This window comes from Selaginella moellendorffii, unplaced genomic scaffold, assembly GCF_000143415.4.
Source record: "Selaginella moellendorffii unplaced genomic scaffold, v1.0 SELMOscaffold_2, whole genome shotgun sequence".
NCBI lineage: Eukaryota > Viridiplantae > Streptophyta > Lycopodiopsida > Selaginellales > Selaginellaceae > Selaginella > Selaginella moellendorffii.
The window spans coordinates 1,227,878-1,246,462 of NW_003314263.1; the positions used below are offsets into that span (position 1 = coordinate 1,227,878).

At 40.5% G+C, this 18,585-nt stretch overlaps 3 protein-coding genes across 4 annotated transcripts; 1 reads left to right on the forward strand and 2 right to left on the reverse strand.

Moving 5' to 3' along the window:
* Positions 1–9,412: 9,412 nt before the first annotated feature.
* On the reverse strand, positions 9,413–13,418 carry LOC9660797 (coatomer subunit beta'-1). Its single transcript, XM_024659662.1, has 21 exons — positions 13,311–13,418; positions 13,219–13,239; positions 13,112–13,173; positions 12,969–13,060; positions 12,526–12,851; positions 12,193–12,473; positions 12,072–12,140; positions 11,802–12,018; positions 11,552–11,740; positions 11,360–11,500; positions 11,210–11,284; positions 10,982–11,158; positions 10,841–10,932; positions 10,671–10,787; positions 10,512–10,626; positions 10,386–10,457; positions 10,142–10,338; positions 10,002–10,095; positions 9,842–9,948; positions 9,665–9,785; positions 9,413–9,617 (listed from the first exon to the last, which is right to left on the reverse strand). Exons 1-21 carry the CDS (start codon positions 13,311–13,313, stop codon positions 9,501–9,503), a joined length of 2,685 nt encoding a protein of 894 aa, XP_024515430.1. The 5' UTR covers positions 13,314–13,418; the 3' UTR covers positions 9,413–9,500.
* LOC9661994 (J domain-containing protein spf31) lies at positions 13,396–14,801 on the forward strand. Of its 2 annotated transcripts, XR_002990259.1 has the most exons (10): positions 13,396–13,530; positions 13,595–13,685; positions 13,751–13,811; positions 13,873–13,950; positions 14,002–14,075; positions 14,132–14,245; positions 14,305–14,412; positions 14,463–14,501; positions 14,552–14,691; positions 14,745–14,801. XR_002990259.1 is itself a non-coding variant. In XM_002962387.2 (9 exons), the coding sequence occupies exons 1-9, from the start codon at positions 13,454–13,456 to the stop codon at positions 14,630–14,632; spliced, it is 723 nt and encodes a 240-aa protein (XP_002962433.2). In that variant the 5' UTR covers positions 13,396–13,453; the 3' UTR covers positions 14,633–14,797. The 2 variants fall into 2 exon arrangements, 1 of the variants encoding a protein (XP_002962433.2); XM_002962387.2 differs by having other exon boundaries at positions 14,552–14,797.
* On the reverse strand, positions 14,722–18,220 carry LOC9660798. Its single transcript, XM_002962811.2, has 3 exons — positions 18,050–18,220; positions 16,599–17,367; positions 14,722–16,537 (listed from the first exon to the last, which is right to left on the reverse strand). Exons 2-3 carry the CDS (start codon positions 17,352–17,354, stop codon positions 14,879–14,881), a joined length of 2,415 nt encoding a protein of 804 aa, XP_002962857.1. The 5' UTR covers positions 17,355–17,367; positions 18,050–18,220; the 3' UTR covers positions 14,722–14,878.
* Positions 18,221–18,585: the final 365 nt, after the last annotated feature.

Consider the following 18,585-nt stretch of genomic DNA (forward strand, 5'->3'; position numbering starts at 1 on the left):
CCAAACGTGTTACGCTCATTTGGCTTTCGCTTTGGCCACTACCATGTGGCGCCCTTCCGGCTCCACTTTGGGGCCTAGGGATTTTGTGTCTCACATAATACATATATATAGATAATACATTGGTTATTAAATTTTGTTGGATGGTAAATCTTATATTTTCGAATTAAGATGATCTTAGTAGTTTCTGTACTCTAATACTAGTTTATCGGATGCTAACTTAGAATACTTTTGTGTCATAATCTAAGATTTATTCACTGATAATTAAGTTTTTAAGATATCATTGTCTATAACTTTAATATTGTCCATATCTCAATTTTTCTATTTGGGCCAATATAGGTAGACTAACTTTAGCACTTTGTGTGTATGGTGAAATCTCTAATCATAGGGTAGCTACTGTCAATTGGTCATATCACTCACCTCTCTACTAATGTTCCTTATTTTGTTAAAGGGTGTAGCCATGTAAACAACTCTAAGTACCTATTTACAGTAGTCTATTTAAACCTTATTGATAAGTTTAGTTTCTTTGCTCAGGAGGGTTAGGGCCTTTGGCTTCTTTCTTTATATCACATGTGGGCAGGGATATATCATCTTTTGTAAACTGGTTGAGACCTAGAGCAACATGGGTGGCAAACAATTGGTTAGCAACTGCCGAAAAGTGTCTGAGTTGTAATGCATCTACGTTAAATGAAAAGGTTACGTACACTCATTTATGTTAGTGTATTTTTCACAAAGTGTGAACATCGTGAACTTTTTCTAGAGTTATTTCCTTAGCAATGTTCTAAACTAGAGTGTGCATCAACAAAGACATCGATCTTCCCTAAGGGGGAGAGAGTGTCACAAATGTGATTGTGGATATCGAAAGTTACCTGTCGGCTAGTCCTTTCAGATATTCTTTCTTGACTACCACAACAGCAGAAGGTTGGTAGGAGATGCTCATGTTCTGATAGAGATTGACATTGCTAATGTTGCTACATGTGTTTAAGGATAAGGGCAAATATGTGGTTGTGGTCATGATATTCACTATTGTTAGCAATATATATCAATGTTCTCAGCTTCTTTTGGATTGACATCCTCCATTTCTTAGGTGGAGGTCTTAACATCAATAATGTTTTATTAGTATTGTTGCAATAGAAGGTTTTAACAAAGGAGTTGCACAAGTAATGAAGGTTTTGCATGAATAAGTTAGTGACCCTTCCATCTTCTTTTCAAAAGTACTATCAATTGGTTCACTTGGCATTAATTCATCAAGTATTTAGTTTTCAGGGTTATTTTTATAATAAGAAGTCCTTTATTATCTTTTCCATATTTGTTAATATAGATTCAATTTTATTTTCTATTACTTAACTTGTTGCTATATATTGCCGACTACAATTGTGTCGTATTGTAGCGCACATGGTTTTCACCTTTTATCCTATAGTGATTTACTATAGAATAACTATGAAACAGAACCTAAACCCTCCATATGCCACATGTCCAAGGATAGTCAAGTGGAACCCGAGTTTCAGGGCCTTGGGCCACTGAATGAAGAAATGGAGCCAAACTCCTAAATATGGAGCTAATGAGCAAAGGAATCGAAGCATAGAGTGACTTTCGAGCATACAACCTAAGGATCAAAGAAATAGGAGTAATGAATGACTTGGAATAGTCCTAGAGCATCTAACATCCCAATGCTAAAACTAGCATGTAAACAAAGCCAAACAGAATGTAGTGCTATTTTAATATATCAGTGGCCTAACGCAAGGATATAAATATTCCACCAGTGAACATGGTTTAGAACTTGGGTGTAGACCCAAGTTGGACACAGAACAAGAATAGGCATACAAGCAAGAGCTAAACTATATTTCAGGTTGGTCAACTATGTTTGCATATCTACTATCCCTACTATACATTTGGAACCACCAACAGGCAAGTGCATACATCAATTTTATAAGATTTTAATAAAGCATTGGCCAAAACATTCTGAACTTGATTAACTCTGATTTGACAAAAGGCTTTAGAAGCAAACACCAAATTGTATAACTAACTCAGACAACCCCAAACAAAGACAATGCAATTGCTTAAAGATATCGTCATAACTATTAGTATGTCCAATGTATATTTGAAAATGTCTGGGAGTTTCCAATCCACATAAGTGGCTACATTCAAACCATTATACCATATTACTATTTATTATTTTTGGAATGATTCTCAATATTTGCATGAGTTTTCCACATATCTCTAAGAAATGGCATTGTAGTGGTGTAACTATAAAGTGATAGAATTAATGGTACATACCATCCATAAGATTCCCATAGAAGAAATCTAGTTGGAGGCGATGATTGGCAATAAAAGCAGAAGAAGATGCACTACACACTATAAATATCACCATCAATTAAATTTAATTATTCAAGTATAGCCATATAGCATCAAACAATTGCATCAATTGCTACTTAAAAGCCAGAGGAGGAGGACGTTATTCCAAATGACGAGTATGCTACTTTATCATTAAGATGAATGAAAATAAAGAAAAATAAAAGAGAAGAAATGGCAAAGTTGCACAAATAAAAACTATCTATATGATATTAAAGCTAGATTTACCAAAAGTATAAAATTAGGGACAATCAAAACTGCCCTAATATGAATGTATGGAATATAAAAATATACATATTCAATTAGCCCAAAACCTATTATTTATATATAAGAGTGAATGGTTTGAATTAAAACCAATCTAATGATAATCAGAATCCCACTATGTTAATAATAGTATAAGGCATTATAGTCATACACTTTTTTTAAATTCATATTAGTAATAAAAAATTACGTAAAACTATTAGACTAAGGTATTTCAAAATAATAATTTCATAAATGAAAAAATACTCTTAATAACAAGTGAATTATTTTTTTAAATAAACTGTATTCACTTCTAGCTAAAAGGTTTCTTTTAAGCTGTACTATTAAAAAAAAATAACAACTACTAGAAAAGATTGTAATTAATGTGCCAATTACTCTTAATATGGCACATTGTATTTAATGTGTGTCAAATACCACAAGATTTCTTAGAACTAATATTAAGTTTGTAAAGATCAATCTCACTTTTCCTCAAATGCTTCAAATTGTTTGAAGATTAATTTTGTATTGAGTGTGGTATTAAAAGTGAGTATATATGGTACAACTTTTATTGGATATTTGTGTTATCATTTATGAGGCTGTAAAACAATTAGTGATCTAGAATTATGGAAATTGATGGAATTAAGTTTAGAAAATGAAATAGAAGAGTAGAAGGCTAGTGGTTTTTTTGCAAAATTGAGTGTGATTCAGATAAAAAATATATGTGGTGGCTGTTTATATTGCAAATATATTTTATTTTGTACTTTCTAGATACTTAATGTTTACTAAAGCCTTGCAATAAGGTGGGAATTAAATCTAAATGAGTAGCATGGGGTGCTAGATTGTTAAGCTTAGGAAGATGCTCATGCTTTGATTTCAAATAAGAAAAAATGTCAATGCTTTATTCTTTTGATTTTTTCCTCCAATTCATTGTTTATGGCATGTTTTTATGTTGATCTCAATGATCTTCTCATATAGAGTTAGCAAAGGATAAATACTCAAAATTATAGCATTAATAATCTCAAAAATAAGGAAGAATTTGCTAAAAATGCCTATGTTTTATTGATGGGTTGACACAAATTAATTTCTCCTTTTGTTGCAATTAGCACTCCCTAAGCTAGTACTCTAAATGTGCCAACACTAAACCTTATAAGTATTTGGAATGCTTTGACTTTAACAGCATTCATACCATTCTAAAGATGTTTAAATTTTCATAGAATGGCAACTTTTGATTAAACCTTTCAAAAGATATGTTGGGATAAAAAATAAAATTTCAAAAAGAAAGGTGCTCAATAGTATCAACCTTCACAAGAAAGGCAATGTTGTTAAAAAAAAAAGTTTTTAATGGGTTTTGAACCTTAGACTTATAGAAGTAGCTAAACATAAGGCTAAATTCTCATTTTGGAGTTAGGTTCTCACAAAATTGGCAACAAAAAATTTTAGGATGGGAAAACCCAAAAGCACACCAAGTAGTCAACTTTGGGTAGTTTTCTTTCTATTTCAGCTAGCAATTCTTTTAGGGCATTAAACTAAGCCAAAGAGGGTGGGGGGAATGCCTGACAATTCAAAAAGGATTAGCAATTGGTTTATCTTTAACTTTTTAGAGTTGATGTTTACCCAAATAAGAGAATGAAGTGCTCTTTTTATATTGAGTTTAGAAAAAAAAATGTCTTTGTAACAAGAGGCTATACAACTTTGTAAAAAGAAACCATCAAAACTCATGTTAAATCTAAGAATCATTGTGAGACACAAAATCCCTAGGCCCTAAAGAGGAACTGATAGGGTGCCACATGGTAGTGGCTGAAACAAAAACCAAATGAGTATAACACATTTGAACTAAAAGTTCTAACTCGAAAAGTTGAGAGTGGGAGTGGAACTCCCAATGCAGTGCTCAAGGAATGAGCACGAAGTGAGCAATAAGTGAGTCTCTAAAAAAAAAGGACACAAGAGGACTAACATATGACACGTGGAAGTGTCCGAGATAGACCCAAGATGGAGTCCGAGATGGAGTCCGAAATGGAGTCTAAGATAGACTTGAGATGGAGTCCGAGATGGACCTAAGATGGAGTCCGAGATGGATCTGAAATGGAGTCTGAGATGGACCTAAGATGGAGTCTAAAATGGACCTGAGATGGAGTCTGAGATGGACTTGAGATGGAGCTTGAGATGGACTTGAGATGGAGTTCGAGATGAATCCAAGATGGACCCAAGATGGAGTCTGAGATGGAACAGAGACCGAGACCAAGATTGAGACCAAGACCAAGACCGAGACCGAGACCAAGAACGAGTCCGAGACCGAGACTGAGTTCGAGTTCGAATCCGAGTCTAAGTCCGAATCCAAGTCCGAGTCCAAGTACTAATCCGAGTGTGAGTCTGAGTGTGAATACTAATACAAGATGTTAGGTGAAAGCCCAAAGCAATCGTCCCCCAAGAGGGGGGAGCAAGGGGGTGGGGCAAGTTTGAATACTAATACAAGCTGTTAGGTGAAAGCCCAAAGCAATCATCCCCTAGGAGGGGGGAGCAAGGGGGTGGGGAGAGTGTGGGGGCTTGACCCTAGTGGAGCCAATTTAGCCAGAAAAGGCCAGTGTGACCCAGGAAAGCTATGCTCACATATTGGGTGATGATATATCCACTAAAGAGTCCAACGCTAGAGTGAATACAAATTGACAAGCGGGGTAGTTTTGTGAAGTGTTCAAGAGCTAACTCTAGTTCCTCTAGGAAATCAAATGGTCAATGCTCCTAGTCCAAGTGTGGGTGGCACTACTTACTTGGATATTTGGCGTGGCTTAATGGAATCTTGCTCTAGCCCTATGGCTAGAGCACCTAAAGGCGGAAGATAAGGAGAGTACCCATGAGGCTCATGTAGAGCCACAGTGTTCCGAAATATTATCCCAAAGTCCTAAATTGTGAAAAGGAATAAGAGCCGTCCTTTAGTGTAATGACCAAGGATACAATCATATAGTGAGGAAGTCCAAAGGATAGTGGGACTTAGTGGTCCGGCCTGTGGGCCTCGATATAGTGGCAGTGTTGGCAAATATGGCCATAGACAAAAAGGGACTTGGTGGGGACCGGAAAAAGGATATTGGGGAAGGTTGTTCCCCATGTTTATGGGCATTTTAAGGATGTTATAGAGTGGATCTAAGATGATCAATCATGGATGGATAGCTTAATCTTTGAGAGATGGGACTGTGATGTAGGTGGTGTTAGATCACCATGTGACAAAGGTGAATATGCATAACCTTAGTGTAATGGATTGATATGTCAGTAGTACTTTTGGGTGTTGGTCATGGGATCAGACACATAGAGCACTTAGACCAAATGCAAAGGTTGAGTGGTATAGAGTTAGCAAGCCCTAAGTCCAGAATAGGATTTATGGAGGTTGTGGGTGAAACTCCTCCAAGTGGTTGGAAGTATGGTTAAATGACTAAAGTAGAATGGAAAATTTAATTTTTTACAATCATATTATAGTTGAGAAGAAATGAAAAGAGAGGAGTGCACTTGAGTAAGTACTTGAAGATTATATCAAATAAAAAAATTGTTTTTAAAACTTAAAATATTGCTTAAACTTTCAAAATGAAAGTGTAATCTCCTAAATTTAGACTTTCTGGGAGGTTTAAATACTCAAAAACACTTAACCCTAAATATCTTAAGACCCTAACCAATTCAAAAAAAAAAGGGCCCTTTTGTTCATGGATCATTTTCCTTTATGTTTAAACATTATAGATCATCTCTTAAATCATTCACTTTGGTTGCTTATAAAAAAGTAGATCAAAAGTAAAGCTTTCAAAAGAAAAAAAAAAGGTCCTTCAAAATTGAGGCATAGAACTTTAAATCACTTATTCCAAACTTCTTAGATAGTAGCTTAGATATAATGTGATGCTTGACGTGATGAAAACTAAAAATGCATAACTAGAATTAATATTTAAAACTGTCGAAAGGTGAGAGGCATAATTTTATTACTACATTTTAGATGGATAGGAGACATGGTGTCGTTAGATATGTTAATAATGGAGATGTATATCATTCTTCAAATGGAGCTCCAATAAAAAGAAGAGAGTTGTTCAAGTGTTTTAAGCTGTTACCAAGACTTAGTTGTGAAATGAACAATCAGTTTAGAATATTGTAATATTTAAATGTTCTTTATGGATCTAGTTATAAACTGTTAACATATCATACCACTAGGAGCCACTCTACATCCTTCCACTTGTGAAACCTCTTTGTTTCTCCATGTGGCATCTATAGCCTTAATGTAAGTTTGTCATTGCTTTTGACTTTGATCTTTAGTCCTGGAAATTTAAAAAACCATTGAAAAGTAATATGAGATTTTTTAATTTCATTTTATTAATAATTTATAACATATTAAATTTCTGTCCAAATTAGTATCTTATAATTTTAATAAGAAAATGTTAGAAAGTAAAGATTTACATTAAATAAGAAAACCAGCATTCCTATGAGCATAGCATAGTAAATTATTCACTTTATATTAAAATTACTTATGTTTTATATCCAATATTAATTTTAAGTTCTTATCAGCCCTCATGAGTTTGAACACCAAAATTGGTAAAACATAATTTAGATGTTAAGTAAAGGAAGTAAAAATATACACTTGACATAACAAGGAAGATTATATGATAAGATTAAAACATGATTTTTAAATAGCAGATAGAGTTTAAATTCTAAAACATATATATCTAGATTTGAAAATACTATTACACCTTATTTTTCTCCCATTAAGTCATATGCAAGAAATTCAAATGATATTTCTCCTTTAATCATGATAGCATTTACTGTTATTATTCCAAAATTTTCTAAGGATCCACAATAACAATACTTTATAAATAATACTTTTAAATACATGAGGTAAAATGAAACTATAGCCAAGCTATCAATTGTTTCTTTTGTAAATTTGTATATATATATATATATTGTTGTAATAAACATGAAATCAAGTGTTATTTTGGTTTAAATATTTCTTCATGCTTATGACATGGTTGTAGTATTTGCATCCTATTTTTAATAAATTATGGAAATATAAAGTAGATATGTTTCTAGACACTAAACCAAAATAAAATATAATATGTGAAATTTATTACAACAAAGTATTAAAGATTACATTAAATTTAATATTTTATTTCTTTTCCAAAGTTTAAAGTTTAAATATCTTTAATAAAATTAAAAAATGATTAAACTATATAGACATATAATATTAACAAATTAAAAGTAATAGTAATTTAATAACTTTATATAAGCTTAACTATCTTTTTATATATTAAGAATTTTATATATGAAAATTTTAATTTTATTTCTATTTTCTTTTTGTATTAGTATTGATTCAGTAATTGAACATGGGGGGGAAAATACAATAACTCAAGAGAGTGTTGATTTAATTTTATATGCAATGGAATTAATGATTAATAATATATCTGGAGAAGAATTACCTAAAGGACAAAGTATGCAATTTCCATTTACAATACAAGATGATAGAGTTGGCCCATTGAATGTTATTAATCAGATGTGGGTATATAGTAAATCTGGGAAACACTATGATCAATGTAGTGCAAATAATGAAGATATTGAATATGATCATGGAAATAATGTTAGATTTCATTTAAGTAATCTATTAGATATATATCGTGCTGCAATAAGAAATTTTCGAGCAACATTTATTACTGTTATAAATGATTATTTTGCAATTGAGTATATTATAACAAACTTTCATCAACCTAAGCCCTTTGATAAATTTACAATTAATAATTTAAATGATTGTAGAATTCATTTCACAACATTATTTAGTACTTTACCTTCATATTACTTGAGAGGTTCACAATTTATAATGTCTCCAAATAAAAAAGCTTTATTATATTTACATCTAAATTGTATTTTAGCTTTATATGTAAAGAACAAATTAAAATGGTTTGTAGGATCAAATCAATATAAAAATTGTGAATTTAAAATGCAGATAGATGGAAATATAGTCTTATATTCTTTTGGTCATAATGCTGTTTGGTCTCCAAATATTTTTTGTGGTAAATCGATTTGTTTTTTATCTTTACAAAATGATTGTAATTTAGTTTTATATGAATCTAATCAAATGGTATTTTCTCGAAATCCTTTTATTAAGGCAAGATGGTCATCAAATACATATCCTTGTTAAAACTATATATAAATGTTGTGATTACTTTAATTTCTTAATGCAAATTAATAAATTTAAAATTAAGATTAGTCTTGTAATAAATTGATATCAGAACCCAGTTCGATTCTCGTGGTGACAAGTGGGGCAGGAATATTCTGAAAGAATATTCAACATGGTGAATCTAAAGGGAGAACCAAGGTTTGGTAAGGTTTGGTAATTAAGATTAGTCTTGTCATAAATTGATCACAGACATTGGATAAAACATAAACCAAAGCATACAGTTCACCCATGGCAAGATCAGATTCTATCACAGAACATTGCTTTCTAGTCTCTTCAGAGCTTGCTCTTATTTGCTTTCATTTTTGTTTGTCGAGTCACGAGCCTTAATCGTTGACCGACAGATTTTTTCTTTAGCCTAGCTTCTTATAGTTCATTTACACCGCATTTGATTTATCCATCAAAAACTGATCGCAAGAAGCCAAAAGGAAGAACTCTCCACACAAAGAGAGGAAAGAGCTCACCTGCGACACTCACTCCATTCTGCGCGACCCCGGACTCTGCGCTGAAACGAACGATACCAACTTAGATATAAGAAAACCAAGGAAAAAGAAAAGTGGAGTTCACCTGAATCCATTCGGAACTGGATCAGATCAAAACCACTCTTCGATCACCTGACAGGAGGACATCTGCAGCTCAAAAACTCAATGACATAAATTGCCATTCATGTGTTCCACCAGAGTTACACCATTCTACAAGAATGAACCTCCACCAAAGATATAAATTATGCAGCTACCTCTTCTTCGCCAACGAGGACTTCACCACCATTATCAACTACGGCCTCGGCCTCCACAAAGTCGTCCCCGACCTCGTTCTCTTCCACATACTCTTCCTCCTCCTCCTGCCAAGCTTCATGAGTAAAACACCCAAATACAAGACGTCTCATACCTGGTGCCCGTCTCCAACCAAAACACCTTCGCTTCCACTCGACGCTTTCAAGTCATCTATGATATCGACTTTCCTCTTCTCCAGGTACTCCAGGTAGCTCTTCGCAGGTGGCAACTCCGCCCTGTGTATGCACAAGTAGAACTTTACGGAGGTTCCAAAACTCTTGGCAAAGCTCACCTTTCCTGCGCGCATTTGGCTTCCGCGGCCAATGCCCACTCCCAGTCTGGAAACAAGTTGGGGTACTCGGTCGGGTCGGCCAGAGACTCTGCTGCTTTTGCATTGACCTGCAACGAACAAGACGGGATGAAACGAAGGATGCCAACTTTGGTAGCGATACCTTTTTCAAATCATTCCGCCAAAGTCCTACGATCTCGGTTACTTTACTGGGCAAGTATGTTCTTGCCATGAATGCCGCTTCGGGTATGCGGTTGCTGCGAGCATAGTCATGAAGTTGGAAATGAATGGAAGATTGCATACCTGTCAATTAGGAGTTGAACGCAGTCCTCCAGTCGCCCAAGGAGAAACAAGCAGACGAAAGCAACGTTGTTCTTCCCTTGATCCTTGGCCAAGCTTGACAAGCTCTCCAAACCTTCCTTATCTCCCAGAGAGGAATAAAGGAGGAGCAAGCCACTGAAGTCGGTCGCATGCTTTAAGCATTCTTCCGCTACATCGAGCTGCCAAAAGACGTTTTTCAGATCATGTAGTATCAAACCTCTCCCACCTTCCCGGAAGACATAGCTAGCTCGCCAAGTTGCTTCCACTTTGAGTCGCTTTGAGCTTCCTCAGCGATTGCCTGAGATAAACCACCTCAATATTCGACAAAAGAAAATAACAGAGCTTAACATGCCTTTGCAACTTCGAGTTTGCCCAGTTGCACAGCAAGGTCAAATCGATAATCCGGATCAGTTGCCGCTTCAAGGGCGTCCTCCAGCATACCACGTGACTCCAAGAAATGGGCAACACTGAATAGGAGTATTGAGAGTGTTATACACCAGCCCAAGTTTACCTGTTTAAGTGCTCCCTCGGAATGGTTGGCAAGACTTCCTGCGCTCGCTCAATATCTCCACGTAGAACGAGTGTTTTGTACTCGATCAGGCCAAGTAACAGCGTGTAGCTGACAATACTGTAATTTCACAGGAGGATTAGCCATCGTTCATGATCGTCGAAAACACTTACTTGAACTCCTTGTCGATCAGATACACTCGGCTTTGATTTGCCAGATAGCCAAGCAAATACATTGGCTTGTCCAGGTGATACATAGTAGTTACCTGGAAGAGGAAGTGTGAAACAAATATAAACGACAATACAAAAGCAGACCTCTCCTCCAACGCAGTAGTTCAGTCTCCATGACGAGTTGTTGTAAATGAAACAATCGCCTACCCATAAGCCAGTTCTCACGCGCTCGGATATCTCATGCAAAAGTTCAAATGCGTCCTCGACTCCTTGCTCGTCAATCTGCTTCCCGCTGTCAAGGTACTCGGAAACAATATCATGCTGCATCCAAACAACAGTAAGCATAAATTGATAGAGATTTTCGAAACTAACGTTGTATTTCAAGATGTAGAAGGATTTTTCGCTTGTAATGGCAACCAGGTCCCCGCTGTCAGCCCAAAAGATGTTCTGCAAAATTCGGAAACATTGTGGGGCATTACAAAAGAGAGAAAGAATAAATAAAACAAAGAAAAAAATAAACACCTTCACTGTAACGTCAATTCTACGAATCATTCGGCATTCGGCCCAGTCGTAGAAGCAAACGAAGTCATTCGAGCGAACTCCTAAAAGACATCCACCGTAAATTCCTTCAGCTGAAAAGGCTGGTCGCATGCTCTTTTTCTCCTGTTAAACAAAACTGATATATCATACACGTCAAATTGTTATTCGACCCACCTGAAACGCTTTATTGAAGACCTTGATCTTGGAAGTGCTCTCCCTCACAGCAGAGTCCCCTTCTTGTGACCAAACGAACTCAAGAGCAGATCCAAATGACTTGTTTCTCCAGGCAACAGGGGTGTAAATTGTATATTCGCCATCACCACAAACCACCACAAATCTTCCATTTGGGTTATGTTTCAGGCTCTGCACACATTATATCAGAAAATGTCCTATACACAGAAAGCAAAACGAAAGAACTACTTACTTGTGGGTAAAGATCACAGCTACCAAGCTCTTTGACCGCTAAAGGCAAACGTTCTCCATCAACCACCTCAAAATCTGTCGGCACGGCTCTTATATTTACAGTTTGAATCTCGTTATGCTTAGCCCAGATTATCTTCCCGCTGCTGTCCATACTGGCTACAGGTTCCTCCTTTCCAATTTTGATCATTATGGTTCCTTCATCGTACGCAATAGCCACCCTGGAAGTTTTGAATTGGTTATGCGCATGAACAAAAACACCACAGATCTTTACCTGTTTGATCCCTTTAAGTAGCCAATCATCCAGACACGTTCAAGCCCATAGTTCAATGTGTTTTCAAGTCTGTAAAATGGAAACGTTGAGGTAAGTGTGTTACGCTTAACGCGTCAGCCACCTGTAAGTTGTAGTATGCCAGATCCGCACCGTGCCGTCCTCTGATCCCGTGATGATAATTGGTAGCTCGGGGTGAAAGCACACGGCGGAAACATTATGCGTATGTCCCTCAAGCGTCTGAACGCAAGCCTTAGTCTGGTAGTCCCAAACTTTAGCTGTCTGATCATCCGATCCCGTGATAAGATACGGCCTGTCACCGCCGGTGAAATACTCCACACAGTTTACGCCCTTAACGTGAGCATCCAGTGTGAAGTTTGGCTCCGGAGATCCGAGGTTCCATATCTACAAGCACAAGAAGAAAAGTCAAACAATCACCTCTAAACGACGAACGCACCTTGATGGTCCGATCCAAAGAGGCACTGGCGAAGGTGTTAGTATCCTTTGGGTTGAGAGCGACTTGCATCACGTAGTGGGAGTGGCCTTCGAAGATCTGGATACACGTCCACCCCTTCTCCCAGTCCCAGAGCTTGATGAGCATGTCATCCGAGGATGACAAAACGCAGGGCAGTGTCGGATGGACGACGACGCACCTGATGTAGTCCGTGTGCGCTTCAAACGACTTGACCTTGTCCATGGTATTGTAGTTGTAGACTCGAATGTACATGTCGTCGGCACCAGCGACTATCCACTGCTTTCGCGATATGAACTTGGCCGAGCGGACTACAAGCAAGAGATCACACAATTTTTTAGAGAGAAACTTAGAAAAATCGAGATGGAGCAACACAGACTTGGAAAAATACTCTCAAGGGACTTAGAGAAATTTACTCCAAAAGTTACCTGGAAGCTCTGTGACTTCGAATGTTTTGACCACGCCCTGCGTTTGATGATTCCAAATGTAGATGCTTCCAGTGTAGAGACTCGCGAGGATCCTGGCGAATGCATAGAAAATCATTCACGCTCTTAGTCGAATGGCTACATACCATGGCTCTGTGGGATGGAGATCTACACATTTCACGCGCTCTGATCGTTGCGCAAGCTTGCGCTGGAGAAAATCGACTCAGCAAAGCTACAAAACATCGCAACGTACCTTGATTCCCAGGGACAGAGGCTGCGCATCGAAGGAAAACAAGGAATTTCGTTAGATCCAGCTGATGGAGGTGGAGATCGAGAGAGATTTACCATTGCCGGCGGTGCTCTCCGCCCTCGCAGATCCAAAGGCGCAAGAACCCTAGCAGAACCACGCGAAAAGGGAATATACCGCTTACTCCTTTAACAGCGTTAAGCGATAGCGCGGCTTTGAGTTTTTAGGGCTGGGCAGTGCCATGGATGCCGATGACGCATTGCTCAAGGAGTTCTTCGCGGAGGTGAGCGAGGTGGAGCGTGACAACGAGGTGAATCGGTAAGAGTAGGCTCCGATGGATCGGCAAAACTGGATTTTGAGTGAATGGGATTGGAATTTCCAGGGTTCTATCGTGTTTTAAGCTCAATCCTTTCGAGCATCTCAATCTTCCCGTGGATGCGACGCTAGAGGAGATTCGGAGGCAGTATAGGAAGGTGAGAGCCAGTCGATCGAGCTGCGAAATTTTAGAGCTGAAAGTTTTGCCCCACATTTTTGACAGCTTTCTCTTTTAGTGCATCCGGATAAGTGTAAGCATCCAAAATCCAAGGAGGCATTCGCTGGTAAGCTGTTGTGGTCTCTCCATTTGTTCCATTGACTTATCGTTTCTTTGATGTGTTCTAGCTTTGGCCAAAGCTCAGCAACTCTTGCTGGATCCTCAAGAGCGAGACTATCTCGTGGCTCAAATAAACATGGCAAGGGGTACGTAGGATCTTCTCTGTGTTCTTCATTTTAACGTTGTGGTCTCAAAAGATGAGCTGAGAAACGAGCGAAAGAAGCATCTAAAGAAGGACAATGCTTCCAAACTCAGGTCGATGGTCGATGAGGTATGCAGCCATCACCAAAAGTTTTGTTTTTACTATTTTCATTCATTTCTTTCCAGAGCAAGTACGAGACAATGTACGAGGACTCGGAAGAGTTCAAGCAAAACTGGAAACTACGGGTACGCACAATCCTGACAGATCAGGAGTGGCGGCGGCGGAAGATGCAAATGCGGGTGAGCTGCAATCTCTACTTTGAGTCGCATTGTTTTGACCATCGGCTGGATTCATCCAGATATCGGAAGAAGAAGGTAGACTGAAAAAAGAGGAAGAGGAAGCTAGGGAGATGTGGAAGCGCAAGCGAGAAGACGAACAACAATGGGAAGAAACGCGAGAGAATAGAGTAAGTACCTCTTTTCGTCGTGTGAATCTGATCGTTTGCTTGCTTTCCAGGTTAGTAACTGGAGAGACTTTATGAAAGGAGGCAAGAAGGTAATCGCCAAAGCCTTGATTCTACCTTTGTTACACTGACTTTTTTGCAGTCGAAGGGACAGCTGAAGCCACCGAAGCTAAAGACCGAGGATCCAAACAAGTCTTACGTCCAACGTCCAGTGAAGAAGTGAAGAACTTGGTTACTTCATGCTCTCGATTGCCCGGGCTTGGAAAGATCTATGTTGTACAGGTATGACCACCATCGTTTCACAGCGATAAAGAAGAAAAGAATGATTTTTGCAGTTCAAATTAAGAGCAATCAAAGTCGCAGCACAACAATTTGCTGCTTCTTCTCGTGTCTATGCCTATTTCTAAAGTACAAATGGGATGGAGAGGATTTTTTTTTTGTTCTCTACTCTAAAATACCAAGCACTCGACTACGTACCACCAGCTTGCACTCTTGACGAGCACCGCAAGCAGCTGCTTCCAACGAGCTTTCGCTGGAATCCATCCTTATCTCCATCGTCTTCCTGGATCATCTCCTCGGCCTCTATCCTGCTTAAGTTCTTGTCGACGGGTCCTCCCGGGACGCAGCAGCATGGTGGTGCTTGAGACGACACCGAAGATGTAATCGACGAGGCCTGTCCCGCCGCCGCTGCTTCCGGGAGCTCGTAGAGCTTGAGCTCTTCTTTGCTCGAACTTTTGCGACTGTCTCGCTCGTCGACGCTGTTGTCCGCTATACTCTTCGCCATCTTTTGCTGCCAGTCGAGGTGAACTGCGAGCACCAAGCTGATGATCTCCTTCCTGTAGAAGGCCACCTGAAACCGTTTGTAAAGAGCTTCCGCGACGTTGGCTCGAGCTGACATCGTGCTTGGTCCGTATAAGCGCACGCTCTTGCCGTTGCCGAGGTAGTGCTTGATCATATTGTCTAGGAAGAAAGTCTTCGTTCTCGTTGGTTGAGCCGAGAAGCCAACCGCCGCTGCTACTCCACCTTGGAGCTGCAAGCTCGATGCGCTGTTGATCCTCTCCGAGAAGATATCGTAGCTTCTCTTTCTCGACGGCAGTACGTGCTGATAATCGCTCCTCCATCTCGTTAAAGTCTGTTCTTCGATCGAGGACCTGGTAGAGTCGCAGGACGAACCCGCCGGAGCCTTAAGATCAAACCGAGGTGCCGAAGAAGAACACACAAGCGTCGCAGTGGTCGTGGTTGTCATCGTCTCGCTCGTCGATTCGCTTCTACTTTCGCTGTTCTTCCCCTGCTCCGGATCGCCAGCGTCGGTGTTTCCAGTCCGACAATTCACTTCGAGCTGCTGCAGCTGCTTTGGAAGCGCCAGGAAAGTTGTGATCAAGCCACCATCGTCGTTTCTCTCGGCAGCCGGTTCGTCCTTCTTCTCCTTTGGCGTGTCAACTTTCTTCTCTTTCGGGGTCTCGCCGTCCTTGTCCTCGTCACCTTGGTCGTCACCTTTCGCGAAAGCATGAGACGTTCCTTTGCTCAGCCACAGTGTCGGCCTGCGTTTGCGCTCGCTGACGACTCCATTAGTGTTGATATCGTCCATTTTGCTGCTGCTGCTCACACCCCTCTTGTTATTTATCTCGCTCTGGCTCTTGGCCATCAACTCGTTGTCCAGCTCCGGAAGTTCCAGCAAGCTCGCATCAGTGGCTACGTGATTCAACACCTCGCTGATCGAGTCGAAGTAATCTTTGCCTTTGATCAAGGAGCGTTTCGAGTAGCGCTTGATGCCTGGGACCATGTAAACCAGCGGCCCTTTCCCGCTTTGTTCCGAGCTCCAGTCCTTGGCAAGCAGCCGAGGCCACACTCCTTCCCAGAACAAGTCCTGTGCTCGGCTCTTGCTCAACCGGCAGCCACCCGAGAGAGCTCTAAACATTTCCGTCCCTGTGTAGTCCGAGAAAGCTTTGCCTGGAGGTAACTCAAACTTCTTGGTGGCCTGGACTGAATCCACACTTCCCATCGTCAAGTCCCGTTTCCCACACCCCAGGCCAACCGAGTCGACGAACAGCTCCAGTCCTGCTATGTCTTTTATCCGAGACACGTACCTCTCGAAAGAAACCTCGCCTTTGTTGAATCCAGCCATAGTCTGGGGAGGAAAAGCTTGGTGTTATAGCATCGAGAGAGAAAAACTCGACAAACAAAGTTACCTCGAATAGTTCCGGTCTTGAGCACTCCTCAACTTCTGGAAGAAGCCGTCGTAGAAGTTCTTCCTGACGCCGCCCAACCAAAATGTGTCGACCATTGACGATTCTCTTGCTGCAGTTGTTCCGTGCTGCCACCCATCTCTTGTAGGCCGGAGTCCCGTAAAAGATGCTGTAATAGTAGTGCTGAAGGTCCGTGAGCATTCTCGTCTCCAGGAATCTCTTCAAAGCGTTGAAGTCCTTCCCGAAGAGATAGAGTCCCAGCAGGAACGCAGCCTCCTCGTTCTCCTCCCACGCATCAAAGCCATCCCCCGGAACTATAACATCTTCCATCTCGCTGAGGCTGCTCTTGGCTCGCATTCTCCGAAACGTAAGCCAGTTCCCTTTCCTCTTCTTCTTCCCTTTCCGTCTCCTTCCATCACCACCCCCGTTTTTATCCTCCGGCAGCTCGCCCTCGTTCTGGTCATCGCAGTCCCGACCGAGATCCTGCTTCTTCTCGTTGTTCATGCGGATGCTGGTTATCGGGATCGCCATCCCTCCAAGAGCAAACGCGAGCTCTTCCTCGTCAGCCGAAAACACCGTGACGTGGTTCCCGTTCTCAGCCGCAAAGAAGTCGTGTGTGCAGCGAGGGAGCTCGTCCACCTGGAAGTCGCTTCCAATCCTCGGAGTGCAATCGTCGTCGTCAGACCCCGAGCCGGAGCCCGAGCCAGACGACTCCGAGTCGTCAAAAGTACAAGGCTCCATCTTTAGTTCATCGTCCATTCATGCACAACTCCTGGAAGAAAAAAAAAACACATCAGTCCATCGTATGCACAACTCCTGGAAGAAAAAAAGGGGCCTCTAGTGAGAGCAAAGCTACACACTCACGAACAAAAGAGTACCACAAAGCTGCAAGAAAAACAAGCCTTGCAAATACCGAGAAAGAAGAACTTGATTAAAAAGAAATAACACTTGCTAATAAAGCACGGTCCTAAAGAAAGAGAGCATGTAGACTACGTTACAAGCCATGAAATCGCCGGCATAAGCACAGCGCAAGCACTGTTATCGAGCCATTCAACGCTGCTATGGACGCACGAAATCACGACCCAGTAGCCCAGCAAAGAGAGATAAGGCATGCACGCTCGTGACCTAACAAAGAAAACGCGAGAACCTCTCGCGCAAAGCGCTGGAGAGAATGGGGGCAGCAGCGCAGCATCGATTCATCCAAGGACACAAAGAGGAGAAGAAGCGAAGAACAAGACACACAAAGAACAAACCAAAACACCAAAAAAGAACCAAAGAAAAGAGAGAATCTAATCAAGCGCAAGCACGCAACGCAAGCTCTATCCATCATCAATCTTGCTGCAGTCAAAACCCCACAAGGCATGGCCTAGCTACACATTCCATCCTAGATCCAACATTCTCACACGCTCTGGAAATTCGTGCCCTGGGAAGGGGAGCGTTTGGAGAAACCATACCTGGAAGCGCAGCGCTCGCGCCGTGTGTGTGTGCGCCGGCAGGAGAGAAGCGAGGGAGCGGGCAGCGATGGTAGCGGCGATGCCGCGGCGGGCGATCCGAGCGGCGGGCGCGAGCGCGAAGAGGAGGAAATGGCGTGAACAAACGAATGGAATGAAATGGGGTGAGTTTGTGTGTATTTTGGTGTTGTAAAGGGTACGCTAATTAACCCCACCTTGCTTAGCGCTAATAACCCACGCCCCACCCTACAAACCCTAATTCTCTTTTTTGCCTCCTTTTATTTTTTTAGTTGACTTCCAAAGTCCGCCAGCCAGCTTCGACTGGGCCGAAATGTATGTTCATGTGAATTTGCCATTGAGCGAAAACACGTAAGAGAAAATTTGATATACGCGGTGCTCATGCAAATAAATGTTTTTTTTTTAAGAAACAGTTGGCAAACATGTGTCCCAAGTGGCAAAATAATGTCCAATGTGGCCGCGGTTGCGTCACAGCAAGAATGTTTCAAACATATCCACTTTCCAACCCAATCAATGTTTAA

What these genes read in the sequence shown, in the direction of transcription:
- LOC9660798 (XM_002962811.2), bottom strand. Translation starts at nt 17,354, where the DNA reads ATGGACGATGAACTAAAGATGGAGCCTTGTACTTTTGACGACTCGGAG. An exon ending in CAAGACCGGAACTATTCGAG is followed by an intron (nt 16,538 to 16,598) that starts GTAACTTTGTTT and finishes TTTCCTCCCCAG; the next exon opens with ACTATGGCTGGATTCAACAA.
- LOC9661994 (XM_002962387.2), top strand. Translation starts at nt 13,454, where the DNA reads ATGGATGCCGATGACGCATTGCTCAAGGAGTTCTTCGCGGAGGTGAGC. An exon ending in TCAAATAAACATGGCAAGGG is followed by an intron (nt 13,951 to 14,001) that starts GTACGTAGGATC and finishes TGGTCTCAAAAG; the next exon opens with ATGAGCTGAGAAACGAGCGA. An exon ending in AAGAAACGCGAGAGAATAGA is followed by an intron (nt 14,413 to 14,462) that starts GTAAGTACCTCT and finishes CTTGCTTTCCAG; the next exon opens with GTTAGTAACTGGAGAGACTT.
- LOC9660797 (XM_024659662.1), bottom strand. An exon ending in TGGCATACTACAACTTACAG is followed by an intron (nt 12,141 to 12,192) that starts GTGGCTGACGCG and finishes TCCATTTTACAG; the next exon opens with ACTTGAAAACACATTGAACT. An exon ending in CTGATCGACAAGGAGTTCAA is followed by an intron (nt 10,788 to 10,840) that starts GTAAGTGTTTTC and finishes GTGAAATTACAG; the next exon opens with TATTGTCAGCTACACGCTGT.